Source organism: Passer domesticus, chromosome 1, assembly GCF_036417665.1.
Source record: "Passer domesticus isolate bPasDom1 chromosome 1, bPasDom1.hap1, whole genome shotgun sequence".
NCBI lineage: Eukaryota > Metazoa > Chordata > Aves > Passeriformes > Passeridae > Passer > Passer domesticus.
In genome coordinates this window covers 108665266-108680110 of record NC_087474.1, presented here as the reverse complement: position 1 = coordinate 108680110, position 14845 = coordinate 108665266, and the positions used below count along the sequence as shown (strand labels likewise).

The following is a 14845-nucleotide window of genomic DNA, read 5'->3' as shown; positions in this document are numbered from 1 at the left end:
TTTTTGAAATAAATCCATATACTATTAAATTCACAGAATAACAAGTTTTACCTTTATCTGACTGAACTGTTCTCAGAAGCCGAATGCAGAAGTTATTGTTAGATCCATGAGAGGGAGAAATAAATTTTGTTGTCTGAAGGACACATGCCTAAACACCAGTATTTCTGGATCTCAGTCACTCATAAAGTACAGCCTGTACACAACAGGGAATGGTGAGGTACCAAAGAGTCTCTTACCCTGCCGAGGTAAAGCAGACCCAAATAAACTCTTAAACCAACCAGAACTGCAAAAAAACAAGCTAATATTTTTTGGACACATTTTAGTAACTTGACTCACACTTCTATAAATATAAAAAGTAACTTTTATTAAAAAGCATAAATTCTCTTTATAAATACAATCATTACTGTGTACACAATCCCCTTCAATACACACACTGTGGTGTTCAAAATCAGTGGCATTTATATAAAATACTATATTAGTTTTTAATGGAATCATTTTACACCCACATACGTTATTTTGCACGGCTGAAAAGGTACGAACAGTTTGGGATTTCTTTCAAAGGACAGAGCGGTATTTACAGGCAAACATGATCCAAACGGCACACGCAGATTCAGGGTATGCAAACACTCGTACACGAACTGCAAGTCGCACTTGGTCCCCTCTACAACAGATTACCTCTTCACAAAAAGGAGACCTATATGACAAAAAGAAGCACAAGAATAACAGACAATGCTAAGATAATGTTAAATCTTTTAATTACATGGTGCAATTTTTTTAAAGTGTGACTAGCATTTAAGTAAAAATTAGTATCATGAGTCTGTCATTACAAATAATAATATTGTTCTATAGTACAAGGGCTGTTGCCTTGGAGGAAAATGACACCACCACTGATCATTTTTAACAAGTACAGAGAAATTAAATAACTCCTCATTTTTCAATTTAATTCAGTCATCTATCACCAGTGAATCACCAATGTACCTCATGGTCCATTACACACACCACACCACTCTTCCTCCAGCTCTAACCTAAGGAAATTAATTTTCTTTTACATTTATTATTTTAAAAAATGAGTTGCAATTAGCAATTAAGGATTATTATTTAGTTTTAACATATACCTATATCTTTACACTTAAACTTACCGAAGACACGTGGCAAACGCTCTCCTGGCATTTCTGTGCACAAAATGGATGGGAAACCCTTTGAAGGTGTGGCCATCGGGTACCGCTCTCCTTACGGCATCCTGAAACTCTTCATTTCCTGCAGAAACACCCGTTGTGCGTTCGAGCTCGTAGGCTGCTAATGCTTGTGACAACAGATAGGACAGCTGGTCATCCCACACAGTCGAAAGGCCAAGATCCTGGGAGGCAAGTCACAGAACGATGACAACCGTGCAGAAGTACATCAGGATACACCTGAACTCGCCTACTGTATGGATTCAGATAAATCCAAGAACCTTTATATCAGCAGTTAATGGCAGTGAATGAAGCAGTGAGATTCGTGCATTGACTCACACACCAGCTGGGAGAAGCAAACAGCACCACCAGAAGCAAGTGACACCACAAGTATCAAACATTTATCAAGGAATGAAGTTAAACTATTAGACTAAAACATAAGGCCAGCAGAGTTGAAACCAGATGTTTCCGCTACAGTATTTCTGCATGAAATGTAAGAACATATATATAAATACACAGAAAAAAATATGGAAAAGATCAACTAAAATTCACCTGACATTTTTTCAAATGTCTCATGGAAAACCCTTTCTGAAAAAATTATGCACAACAGCTCCCCAAAACACAAAGGCACCTTCTTTCTACCATCCATCTTCCCACCACATATCTGCACATTCTTCCCAGCATCCCAAATGCAAAGAAGTAGAAAAATCTTCTATGTATGTATTTAACACTGTATGAGACTCATACTCCGAGAATTACTTTGCCACCCTAAAGGCTGAGCATGACGTGGAGAGATAAAACAGAAACAATCAAAAAACCTCATTAAAAACAGACATAAGCTAACAAGGACTTAAAATATCATTGCCTTCATGTCCAGCATAGGAAGTATAATTTCTGGCACATTCTGCCTTGTAAAAATCCTGGTAAAGGGGGAAACTAACTTCTAAAAATATCTCCAATTTTGTAAAGCAGTTAGAATAAGATCATGAAAGCTGAAAGCCTGATTTTATCTAGGAACCAGAAACATTTGTGCTGGATTGGCAAAGCCCACTAACAACCAGATTTCATCTTCCTGGTGCTTTTAGAGACCCCTCATGGGTGGTCTGCAGATGCCAGTAAGCTGAAGACAACAGATCTAGCATGAGGAGCAAAGGCAGTGTGGGGGGAAGAGCCCACACACGAGTCTAAGGATCACCACTCCAAATAACTGTAAGTATGATGTCTAAACCAGCTCATTACAGTCTTCCCAAACATTTTTTTCAGTTGTTTCACTTTTCCCATATCACATTTCTACAAAAGCTGATGGAAAACACATTGCAAAGACACATGAACTAACAGATGGCTATCCAAAACAAGTACACAATTAACACACAAACCTCTATTACCATGACAGATCACTGCCAATCTTTCTCACCTTTCTGTGTTCAGAGACCAGTATCCTCAGCTGCACCTCCATCTCATTGCTTGTTACAGCAGCATCTATTGTAGAAGCACACAGAGGAGGAAAAGGAGGAACTGAAGACGTTGCTCCAGGAGCACATACAGATTTTATTGCTTCTCCACTCATGGGTTTCCATTTGGATTCATCATGCAGGTCAAACACACACACCTCCACAGCATCAGAGGGCTGACAATTTCCAAAGAACTTTTCATGGTTGAAGATACAACCTATTGTGCGATATGGATACAGTGGCTTGGGTTGCTCAGCTAGGGGAGGGTCATCAGGGTTGATAGGTCTGTGGATGTACCTAGCCAAAAAGATTCAATTTCTTATTAATACAACTTCTTTCAAGGCAAGGTAAAAATATTTAGATGGGACAGATATAGCCATTTTTCCTTTAAAAATACAAGCCAAGTTTGTCATCAACTTCCCCCCCCCCCCCAAATGGCATTAATTTGTTTACAGAAATGTAATTGCATATGCTTTGGAGGCATAATATACAATCAAATAATACATAATTTTTAGTCTTTAAATCTAGAAAAATAAGCTGTTTAATCAAGCAGTTAAATTTTGCAACTATAAGAACATGCTCATACAGTTTCCCTGCTATTCATCACATTTAGAAAAATACACCTGCAAATGCTAATCACAGAATACACAAACAATGGCAAAAGAGAATTGCTTGTTTTGAACATCGGAAAGAACATGTTCCAGAAGCTTTAGTACACCAAACAACTACATGTGCCCTTCTCAAATGACTCAAGCCAAGAGAAAATCTCAGAGAACTCAGAGAGATTTCTTCAGGGGAAAAAAAAGTAATGCAATACTGATTTCACTGATGAAATCAAGCAAAAAATACGGGTTCCTAAACAATCATGTCAGATTTAATCTCCTTTACAAATGATGGCAGCAGTAACATCGATGGCAATCAGCTGCCACAAGACACAAAACAGTTACCACACAGTATTAAAGACACTGATATATTACAAACTGATGAAATACTTCCCCTCACACTGAATCAGTTATTTTCCATGCAAAAGCAGTAGACAGAAAAAAATTCAAAGACAAATATCACTTGGATTATATGACAGGATATGAAGATTTAAAAAAAACCTGAAGAGCAGAAATATCCCACACAAACCTCAAGATACACTGTTCCGTTTTCTTATATTTTTTTTACTCACCTATGTCCTGTTAAGCTCTCCCAAAAAGTAATTGTTCCATCACATCCACAAGTCATTACCCAAGTATGGGGGACTCCTTTTGCTTTTGTTCCAACACACACAAAGGCTTCCAATCCAAACCCAAGAAGAAGACTGCACAGAAGATTAGCATGATCTTCACAGTCACCCTAGACAGTAAATATTAATAAATAGTACTACTAATAATAAAACCTTAAAGAAAGAAAATAGTGCTATTTATCAAACCACCATTTAACAAGTTATGTTACTCTCCTATTTATCTAAAGCATGTATCAAAAGTCAGGATTTTACCATTTAAACTAGACAAGTTTTAGTTTTCTGTAATAGAATACAGTTAAAAATGCATGTTCTAGTTATAGACTGTTGACATGGTTTGTTCAAGTATGGTACATGATTAACATTGGGAAACATTTCTTATTCTTATAGAGATACCTTCAAGAAACTCAAAACCAGGATCTATTGCCCATGACAACAAAAACAATGTTCTAATTAAATGCAAAAGTATATATAAGGTAAACACCTGAGGCAAGACTAGAAATTACACAGTATTTTCACATAGTCAGGAATTTTTTCACTTAATAAAATGCAATTCTACTGGTATTTCACTTTCTTGAATGTGCTGTCAATCTTAGAAACTAGACAAAGATAAAACAAGGTTCCCCACAGATCTAACTGTAAAACAGCTGGGAATCATGTGCAGCTGTTTTTTTCCTTCAGTCAGAAAAACATTTATCTCATAAACACATTACTACCACTGATAATTCACCGAAAACAATTTCCAAATGCAATGTCTAATATCCTTTGTCTCTTGAGTTCTTTACAAATGTTAGCTGTAAAGTAAGAACAAAAATTGCTCAAACAATGAAAGCTTCATAACACAGAGTACAGCATTCAGAAGCAGAACAGTAAGGCTTTTTAGTCAAATAACTATTCAGAATGTTGAAAATGTAAAATTCAGAGTTCTTGGATGTATCAAAACAACACAATCTTGCCCCACCACAGCATAAGAGAGAAATATGCACAAAGATAGGTTTAAACAAGCTTGTAGTGAACCTGTGTAATTTTAGTAATACTATACCACTTTTCACAAGAAAAATAATGATCCAGCTGGTGTCTCAGGGGCTAAATTCAGTTATTTTCCATACAGATTCCCACTTCTGCCTTAAAGGAACACCTTTGTCTGTGCCTCCAAAGCCAGTGGTCCTCCAGGTCCCTACTGCCATCTCCATCTGAAAGCCAGTGGGCAGCCAGAGCTGCCTTTATACAGCACTTTATACAGCACCTATGCATCATCTGATATTCAGAGACAGCTGCCAATGCCTGTTCTATGTGGTCTTGGAGGCAGATCTAAAATCTGGGATAGAGCTCCTGCTGCCCTGAGCACATCTTTTAAATGCAAACACACCAGTGACGTTACTTTTGAAGCAGAAGTATCTCCATGGCAATGAAAAGTACTGACCACTCCAAAGAGGTATCAAAAGCGATCACTGTTACTTCTGCTCATATAACAGAAGAGCTATAAATCAGAACCAGTTACAATTTGTTTTGCTTATTACAGTCATGATATGAATGACTGTAATAGACCACTAAGAACAAAGCTGAAACTTCTAGTGAAAATTCCTATCTTGCAGAAATGGAACATAAAAACTGGCAACATATTTCAGCCCATCTATTAAAAAAAACCAAACCTCACAAACCCAAAACAAAAACAAAACAAAACCCAACAAAAAAACTCCCACCAAATCAGCAAAAGAGACAAGAGCCTAAAGAGACTTTTTCTGCTCTTCCTGGATTAGTCCAGAATTTTAACTAGCATCCTGCACAGTAGCAGGGATTCACTGGATGACAATAAGTGTTCTCAGAAATGCAACAGAAGCAATTTCAGTGTCAAAGACATGCATTGGCAAATGGACCCCAAGTACAGTAGTAAAGGAAGTCTGCTCCAAATCCTTCTTGTCTACTATTTAGCACCCGTTCCTCTTTAAAAACACCTCAAGCACGACTGCAACAGAACCTTCCAAGTCTGATTTTATGCAATTCCAGCCTGTTTAAATTCCTGCCTTCGGTCGGAGCAGGCCACCTACCCCGCAGTGCCACACTCGGGGCACCGTCACGCACCTTGCTGGTGCACAGGAAGGCGAGCAGGGTGCACCACTGCTCGTGCTTGCCGCCGCCGCCGCCGATGAGCGCGGCCCGCTCGTGGCCCAGGACGCTGACGAAGCGCGCTGCCTGCCGCGGCGTGTCCAGCAGCCGCCCGGCCCGCAGGGGTCTCACGTAGCAGCACACCGGCCGGTTCACGCCGTTCTCATCCTGGACACGTCAAAGGCGCTTGGTTATTGGCCCGCCGCGCAAAACGTTAATCTGAGCTTACTTTTTGCCTCTGGGATGTGTCCTCCCTGGAATAAGGATCACTCAGAAACAGTGCCACATGGAAATACCCTCAGAATTAGGACACAAGACCATTAAGACCACTGATTTAGAGACATCACAGGTTTCAGTCTGGCTCTGTCACTCACAGGGCACTCTGGATTAAATGTCTGAACACCAGGAACAGCACAGGCTGCAATTAATTTTCTCAAACGGGTGAGGAACTGTTTATGCTATACCCGCTATCAATTTCCACATTATCATAAAGTATAAAAACAAGCCAGAACAAATCTCACATAGCCAGTTCCATAATGACTGCAAAAATCCCTCCCTCAAAAACACTAAACATTCAGCAACTGATTCTAGAGTTTAAAAGGTGTTTATTTCCTCCTAAATTTGAATACTCTACCTCTTTGCATAACAACAAGCAATAAAAATTGCTCAAAATGAAGTAACTAGATCTACTAAGCAACTAGATCTAGTAACTAGATCTAAACTAAGCAATAATACTAAGAATTTCTAAGTTCTTGTAAAAATTAAAAAATAAGATGACTCTTAAAAATCTGTTTTATTACATGCTGCAGGCAAATACTATGATTATCATCTATTAAAACTATTCCAAGAAGCACAGAGGTCTTCTGTTCCTCACTGGGCTAAATTGGTACTTTTATGCTCATATATATTTTAAAAGGGATCAAAGCCTTTTGAATCTCTGCAGCTTCAGGAGATTATATATTTTTACTGTAGTCACAGATTGTCCCCGTTAAGGTTCTGTCATGCTTTTCCAGCAAGCTGGTGGAAAAAAAGCAACATTTATTTGAGGCTGACTGGAATCCTGTTGAAAACTATTTCACAGCTCAAAAGCAATTTAAAAAAACCCCACAGGCAGGATTTATTTTTAAATTTTGTCTCATATATATAATGCCTGTTTCTGCATTACTCATCTGAAACTTGCTGGTAACTAAATTATCAAACAAATCTAATAAACTCATTTCTGTCCCCAGAAAGTTTTACTAAGATTTGCTATGCCCAATGGGAAACTCAAGATAAGCTCTAGCAGGGGCCTAGTTCCTATCCTATTTAATTACAGATGTGTTTCTCTTTATACTCTGCCCTGAAACCCTTAAGCCTTTGTATTTGGTCTATTTGGAAGGGAGCTTGTTTTCTTCACAGCAGCCCTCATGGTACTGTGTTTTAGGTTTGTGACCCGAATGTGCTGTGAACACACCAGTGTTTTAGCTGCTGCTGATCACGGCCACCTCTGCTTCTCATTCTGCCACCACACAGGTGTAGGCTCAGGGTGGACAAAAAGCTGGAAGAGGACACACCCAGGACAGCTGACCTGATCTGACCAAAGAGATATTCTATGCCATACAGTGGCATGCTCAGCAATAAAAACAGTGAGGGTGGGGAACAAATTTTTGCTAAACTTGCCCCTGAGACTGTCTGCTCTGGGAGAGATGAGTGACTGTCCTTCCCTTCCCTTCCCTTCCCTTCCCTTCCCTTCCCTTCCCTTCCCTTCCCTTCCCTTCCCTTCCCTTCCCTTCCCTTCCCTTCCCTTCCCTTCCCTTCCCTTCCCTTCCCTTCCCTCTGCAGTTTTTATTCTTGCCCCCATCCCACTGATGAGGAGTGGGAGAGTGACGGGGTGGGGGCTCAGCTGCTGGCTGGGATTTGGAAGTTCACATCACTCCTGTGCACTCAGGGCACAGCCAGAAGGGACGCTGTTGCCTCACCAAAGAAGAGGCACAAATCGCTTCAGGGCACTGCTTTGAGATAAGAAGTTACTATGGTAGGAAAATTGCTGCTATGCAGAGTAAATCCATAGCATGAAAAATGCAAGGATCACAGCATTCCTTTTACTGAGGAATAACTGATAAAGTAATTTATCAGACTCAAGTAATTTTGACTGTAGTTTTGTGTGACATAAACCAGAGAGATTGCATTGCAGACGACACAAGAGTTCAAATATTTTCAGGATCTGTTCTACTACATCTAGGAAGTCAATCTTCTGTAGCTGTTTTATCTGGTACAAAACTTATCTGAAATAGTTTGTACAGATCACCTAGTCTCTGCCATTTTTGAGTCTTCAAGGATGAGAGACTGAGCAGGCTTTTTCACTTGGTACATCAGAGGTAGTCAGAGCAACCCTTCTGTCTGCATCGTTCTCTTAAGCTTCAATAGACAAACAGAAGTTCAGTCCTTACAAATTTAATTTTTTTGCACAATACACCACATTTACCCCTGACCTGAACATAACCACGTGATAAATTTATACAGATTCCACATAAACAAAGTTCAAAATAAAACAAAAAGCTAACTCAAAGAAAGGACTGGTCTTTTTGTAAAATTTACGAACCTGTGCAAAGATCTTTACCAGCCTTGTGTTGTGGGTAGGCCGGATCTGCAGGTATTCTCTCCACCATTGCTTAGCATACACAAGAAATAAACGTTCTTTTTCTGCTGTCTTCTGACGTTCCAAAGTGAACTGCAGGTAGGAAAAACAAAACCAATCCTACACATACTAATTCCAAACAGGAGAAAAAAGCCCATGAATGATGCCTTAAGTTTCAGCTTTCATATTTTCCGGATTCTGTACTGCATTAGTATATAACTCTGAACTCATATAAAGTGTTAGCAAGTTCCCTTCACAGCTTAGTTAAGACAAAACAATCTTTTTCCAGCTTGAGAACCAAGGACACTGTTGCAGCTTCAGGCCCAAAAAGTACAAACAGCAGTGAATTGAGGAAAGCAATCCGAGAGGATGGGACTTCATAACCTGAAGTTGTAATTGGACAATTAACCCGAACATGTAAAAGGACCAGAACTTATAAAAGTGTGAAAACTCGTGATCCAGTGTCCATCTTGGGTGTAGCCATGGCCAGGCTCTTCCACTGCCCAAGGTGCAACCTTTGAAGGCCTTTTTAATGAATACCTACTTTATTCCTTTAACACTGTCTAGCCTTTGTTCTAGGTAGCCTGTCAGGGCATCATACACAGTAAGCAGATTAACACCACATCCTGGCATATGTAAAATAAAGCTTAACATTTTAAGTGTGTCATGAGAATCCATGGTATTTCTAAATGGAAATCCAACTAGGAAAAACTTCAAGCTGTATTTCTTGTTTGTAGGTTCATATATTAGGCTTGACTGTTCATTTTAAGTAATGCATTTCTGCACAGAAGGATTGCTTGGATTTCAATGTGCAGAAAAATATCTGCATGCACCTTCAGGCCAACATTTACTGGCCTCCCAAGAAGAATAGCTAACTTGAAATTACTGTTTCACATGGGAACGAGCAAGAAAACATATATGCTACCTGAAGAAAATTAGATACATCACATCTTTCTTTTTTCTTCAGAGGTACAAGTAATTAGAAAATACAAGTAATTAGAAAAACCTACGACAGTAATATTTTGAGTAATGTTCAGTACAGACAAAGTAGTTGAAAAAAGGTAATTACATTTGAATTTGACAGAAAAAAAAAAGCATTAAACATTCAAAAACCCCAGTCCTCAACATCTACAATTCTATACTGAGCTTCCCCCCCACCAAGAAAAGAATAAGTTAACCCTCCCCAAAATTACTTACTTGAGTACTAGTTATTTCTGAAGAAAGTGTCTTATTAAGCTGCGGATACATTTCCAGTCTGATGTTTAAAACACCAACAGAAACCTTTGATTCTGTACCTTTGAAACAAAATAAATTTTCATCAGTTCTCTCATATTCAGTTTGCTTAGATTATTTCAGCCAGGCAGGGGCAAACCATTAAAATATATGTGTTAGCCTTATATAATCACAAAAAGTAACTAAACTTCTTTCAACATAGGCAAAGTGGGAATCTTTATTTAAATTTCAAAGTCAAATGAAGCTGTAAGAAAGCATAATATACAAAAAAAAGCACTGGTGTCTACATCCAAACAATTACCCAAGGCCCTATTTGCAGCCAGTACTTGGACATGAGATGAATTCTGGAATGGTATTCTAGAAATGTCTAGAATAGGCATCTAAAATCTTGTCAGAGAATCACACACTAAATGTGCCTATTTATTCTGATTTCACAAATAGCTCAAATTTAAATAGGTGGAAATAAGTGAAGTTCATCTTCCCCCAGGACACAGCTCATTAATGAAGGACTCTGGCTGTCATACAAAGAGATTCATTAACTTAAAAAACTCCCCAAAACAACAAACAAATGAACAGCAACCCCCCCAATGCTGAAAATTTTAAATTACATAAACAACAATAAGCATTACAAAACAGATTACAGATGGGTCCATAAGCAATACAAGCAATGGAAACCTCATAGTAGTTTATCTATTTATCTGAGATGCCAGCAACCTTTGATGCTCTTGATTCATTTTGTACAATGATAGGATTTTGAAGAGGAGAAAAAGCACTGGATTTATTTGACTAATACTTTATTACTTGGAAAAAAGCTAATGAGAATTAAATTTTACTTGCTCCATAACCCATCCAAGAATTAAACCCAACTAATCTCTTATGCATTTCCAATTCATTAAAGAAAATTAAAATCAGAGTGGCCTGGGTTGGATGTGATCTTAGAGATCATCTGTTTCCAATCCCCCTGCCATGGGCAGGGACACCTTCCACAAAATCATGTTGCTCAGAGTTCCATCCAGCCTAGCCTTGAACACTTCTCAGGATGTGGCATTCACAGCTTCTCTGGGCAACCTGTTGCAGTACCTCACCACCCTGCCAGGAAAGAATTTCTTCCTAAGATCTAATCTACATTTACTCTCATTCTGCTTGAATCCATCGCCTCTTGTCCTGTCATTACCTGCCCTTGTAAAAAGTCTTGTAGGAAGTCATGAGAGACCTAGTCTTTATTCACTAAATCATATCCTAAAAACTTGGGTTGGAAGTCCTAAGAAGAGGACAGGGGACAATGACACACAAAAATACACACGTGTACTAACTGCTAAGCACCTAAACCAAGCCATTCAGAAAACACACTTCCAGCCACTGGGATAAATGGGAGCAGAGCAGAGATCCCTTTCCCCAGCAACTGTTAGTTTGCTATGAAAGGCACACAGGCTGAATTTTACTCCCCAGTGTGCTGACCAGATATATTCCTGGAGATGAACTACTGGATTTTTGCTTGGTTGGTTTGAGTCTGATAACGTAACCAGATTTTACAGACAATCAATAGTGGGAATTCCCAGACACGAGAACCATTTTTACATGGCATCTGGAAAACTCATTTTTATCAGCTTGGTAACAGAAAAATCTGACCATTAAGTCTTCTAGGCATTTTCTAAGGATACTTTACAGTTACTTCTGAATTGAAGAAAAAAAATTAACTAGAGCAAAAATACTGCTTTAAGCTTGTAAGAAAGCTCAGTAGCCAATATTTTAAGTCCTCATAATATGCTTATTTTTCATCCTTACCTACACCCAGGAGTTCCACAGCAACATTTGTTACTCCATTCTCTGCAGCCAAGACAGACCTCCACTCCAAGAAATAGGATGCTACCAGTGTGGTCTCACCAAATGTGTCTGTTTTGATCAGAACCAGATGCACTGGGTCACATATAGATAACATAGTGGTTGCATCCACCATCTTGCTTCCATCACCTGCCATTATTAAACCAAAATAAGACAGATAGAATATTGTCATCCCAAGTTCTCCACAGAATTTTAAAACAGTATGCAATAAAATGCAATGTCTGTAGTAAGTATAAAGAGGGATCTTGAGTCCAGAAGTGTAAGCAATGGTCCTATCTCTAAAACTATACTCATTTTAGGACAGAGCTACAGAGAGACTACAGAGAACATAAAATTATTTTTGTAGTTGAGTACTGCAATGTAACTAGTTCAGATATACAAACAATTAAAATGCAATTAACATTTAAGAATTTATAAAGCGGGTCAATTTCTAGTTACTTTAGAGTGAAAAATAAGGAAAAGAGCAAGAGCAGAGGAAGATCTACAACACAACAGAGTAATCAGTTTCCTCAGGAAAACATGACAAAAAACAGGAAAGAAATCCATTAAGTAATATCAAACATATTTCACAATAGCTCTTAGGGAAACATCCCAACAGCATCAGCTGTAAACCCATAATATCCCTTACCTAGGCTATCCTTGTGTATTTCAAGTAGAAAACCATCCTGAAAATCTGGCTCACAGGCACAGGGTACAGGTTTGGAACGGAAGCGCTGGTTTCGAAAATGTAAACACAGAGTGAAGGTAGAACAGATCTGGCCAGGCAGAGGCTCTGGTTCCTGAAGATGTTCCAGAAAAGCTTTTCCACCCAAAACCTGAAGGTAAAGATACCTCCGTGTTGGGTCAATGTTAGCTGTAAAGCGTAGCAATAAAAATGAAGAGACTACAAACAGATCTTAGAAAGCTTAATTTGTTAAATATCAGCTAACTAACAGGAGACTAACAAAAAAAAGAAACTTCTTTGAAACGTGCTTAGGAGAAAGTGATTTTAAAATATACGGAAGTTATCTTAGTGTAAAGTAAATGAAATAACAATAAATCATATTTAATGCAACACTGATTGCTGCTGCTTACACGAGTTTACTCCCTGTGGATAAGCAGAGGAAATATCCACCTTTATGCCAGTTCATACTGGTTTACTAATTCAGAGTGCAAAAATCATAGACTTCAAATTTGTTTCAAAACTATGATCCAAACATTTAAATAAAAAAGAAACATACTTTTTTTCAAAACTGGTGGTTCTCTGTCAACAAAATGTGTTGATGGTTTTAGAGTTGAAGTCCTCTCCGTTTCATTCACATCCTGGAATTACAATTAAGACTTTTTAAGGACTCAAGGAACGCAACAGTGTTCTTACCGCAGTCTTCTAACAATTTAAGGACCCTCCATTTCATCTGAATGTCATTCCTTAGGTATGCTCCCTTTTAAAACAGAACAAATATTTTCAGTGCAGTATTATCACCCAACCAACTTCAGCATATGCATTAATATTCTCTGCTCCTATGTCTTAAATCAGTAAGGTCTTTACAAACCTCCAGAAGCAGCACAGTTTCACTTCGTCAAAACACCCACATCAGTAAGAGGAATAAGGAGAAATACTTCCCCCTCTTAAAAAGCTACTTACAGTTACAAATTTAAGTTCCTTCATAACATCATCAATGATTCCCCGCTGTCTCAGGGCTCTTATCAGATCTTCTGTGGACAGCTGCTGATGCTCAGATGCCAGCTCTTCTCGTATAGTCTCAGCAAGAACTTCTCGTATCCTCCCATGGACATCCATCTGAAAGAAAATTCATTATGTGTTACAAACACCAGCCCTCTGTAGGGCAGCAGGTACAACTCACCAATTGAGTCTGTAAGGCTAAGGGGGTTTTCCTAGGATCACAGAAATAATTATATCAAAATACTGATCCTTGCAGGACTAATCAAATGAGCCACTATTTTACAAAAGCAGCTGTCCCAGTTAAAAAAAAAATACAAGAATACAAAACCTAGGCATTTTCAGTACTCTTTGACAACAACTCATCTTGAACCTCCCTCCTTACAAAAAGGTCTGCAAATCCACAAAATGGTTGCTGTTCTGACTTCTCATCTCCCTCAAAATTCAAGCTTAATATAATATTTCCTTATTTTTTATGGGGAAAAAATATGCTTTTATATAGGTACGGCACAAAAGTAGTAGATCTCCCTTGCAAGCTTTCCCTATGCTCAAAGGGAAGTCTGAGAATGTCTGCTCATCATCTGAGCTGTGAAAGCAGATTTATAGAGCTGGAAGGATGTTAAGGACACAGCCACAGGGACCTGAAACAGAATCACAGAATGGCCTTGCTGGAAAACACCTTAAAGAGCATCTCATTCCAAAACCCCGGCCATGGGCAGGGACACTTTCCACTGGATCTGGTCACTCAGAAACCCACCCAGCGTGGCCTTGAACACTTCCAGGGATGGGGCATCCACAACTTCTCTGGGCAACCTGTTCCTGTCCCACAGCACCCATCAGAGTGAAAAATCCTTCCTAATATCTAATCTAAACCTGCTGTCTTTCAATTTGAATCCATCACTCCTTGTCCTGTCACTAGACAATCGGGTAAAAAGCCTGTCTCCTTTCTGGCAGGCTCCCTGCAGGTAGTGGAAGGCTGCTATGAAGTCTCCACTGAGCCTTCTCTTCTCCAGGCCGCACAACCCCAGTTCTCTCAGCCTTTCCTCGGAGCTGCCTCCCTCCGATCATCCTGCTGGCCTCCTCTGGACCCGCTCCAAGAACCCCGTTCTCCTGTGTGACAGGCTGGAATATCCACCACTGCACTAACAAGCGATACAGGAGTCACAGCCTCCTTACTTATTTCCCGACCAGTTCAAGACCCTCGCTCAAACAGCAACACGAAAGCGACAAGCGGCGCCTGGAAACCACCTGCAGCCACCCAAGTTGGGAAAACAAAGCGGGGCGCCTCAGCGGGCGCGCTCCGCCACCGCCTCAGCCGGGTGACACCGGCACGGGGGCCGGCACAGCTCCCTGAGGGCCAGGGGAAGTCTCTCCGGCGCCGGTCCCACCTTGAGCAGCTGCTGGTGGATGATCTGCTTCAGCTCCGAGGCTTTCTCCGGCGGCAGCGACATGGCGGAGCCGCCCGCGAACGCGCCCCAACCGCCGCGCGGGCAGCGCCGCCACCGCCCCCTGGCGGCGGCGCCCGGGTGCGGCGTC

The 14845-nt window shown here is 39.9% G+C and overlaps 1 protein-coding gene across 3 annotated transcripts; it reads right to left on the bottom strand.

The window, feature by feature from the left end:
* Positions 1–338: 338 nt before the first annotated feature.
* CEP76 (centrosomal protein 76) lies at positions 339–14845 on the bottom strand. Of its 3 annotated transcripts, none has more exons than XM_064433191.1 (12): positions 14698–14845; positions 13274–13429; positions 12870–12951; positions 12278–12502; positions 11593–11778; positions 9772–9869; positions 8539–8667; positions 5934–6125; positions 3798–3964; positions 2587–2920; positions 1140–1357; positions 339–694 (listed from the first exon to the last, which is right to left on the bottom strand). In XM_064433191.1, exons 1-12 carry the CDS (start codon positions 14758–14760, stop codon positions 556–558), a joined length of 1989 nt encoding a protein of 662 aa, XP_064289261.1. In that variant the 5' UTR covers positions 14761–14845; the 3' UTR covers positions 339–555. The 3 variants fall into 3 exon arrangements, with proteins under 3 accessions (XP_064289261.1, XP_064289271.1, XP_064289279.1); XM_064433201.1 differs by lacking the exon at positions 14698–14845 and adding an exon at positions 14486–14593; XM_064433209.1 differs by lacking the exon at positions 339–694 and having other exon boundaries at positions 1214–1422.

What these genes read in the sequence shown, in the direction of transcription:
- CEP76 (XM_064433191.1), bottom strand. Translation starts at nt 14,760, where the DNA reads ATGTCGCTGCCGCCGGAGAAAGCCTCGGAGCTGAAGCAGATCATCCAC. An exon ending in AGGAACTTAAATTTGTAACT is followed by an intron (nt 12,952 to 13,273) that starts GTAAGTAGCTTT and finishes TTGTAATTCCAG; the next exon opens with GATGTGAATGAAACGGAGAG. An exon ending in CCTTCCTGTGCACCAGCAAG is followed by an intron (nt 3,965 to 5,933) that starts GTGCGTGACGGT and finishes TTTACTGTCTAG; the next exon opens with GGTGACTGTGAAGATCATGC.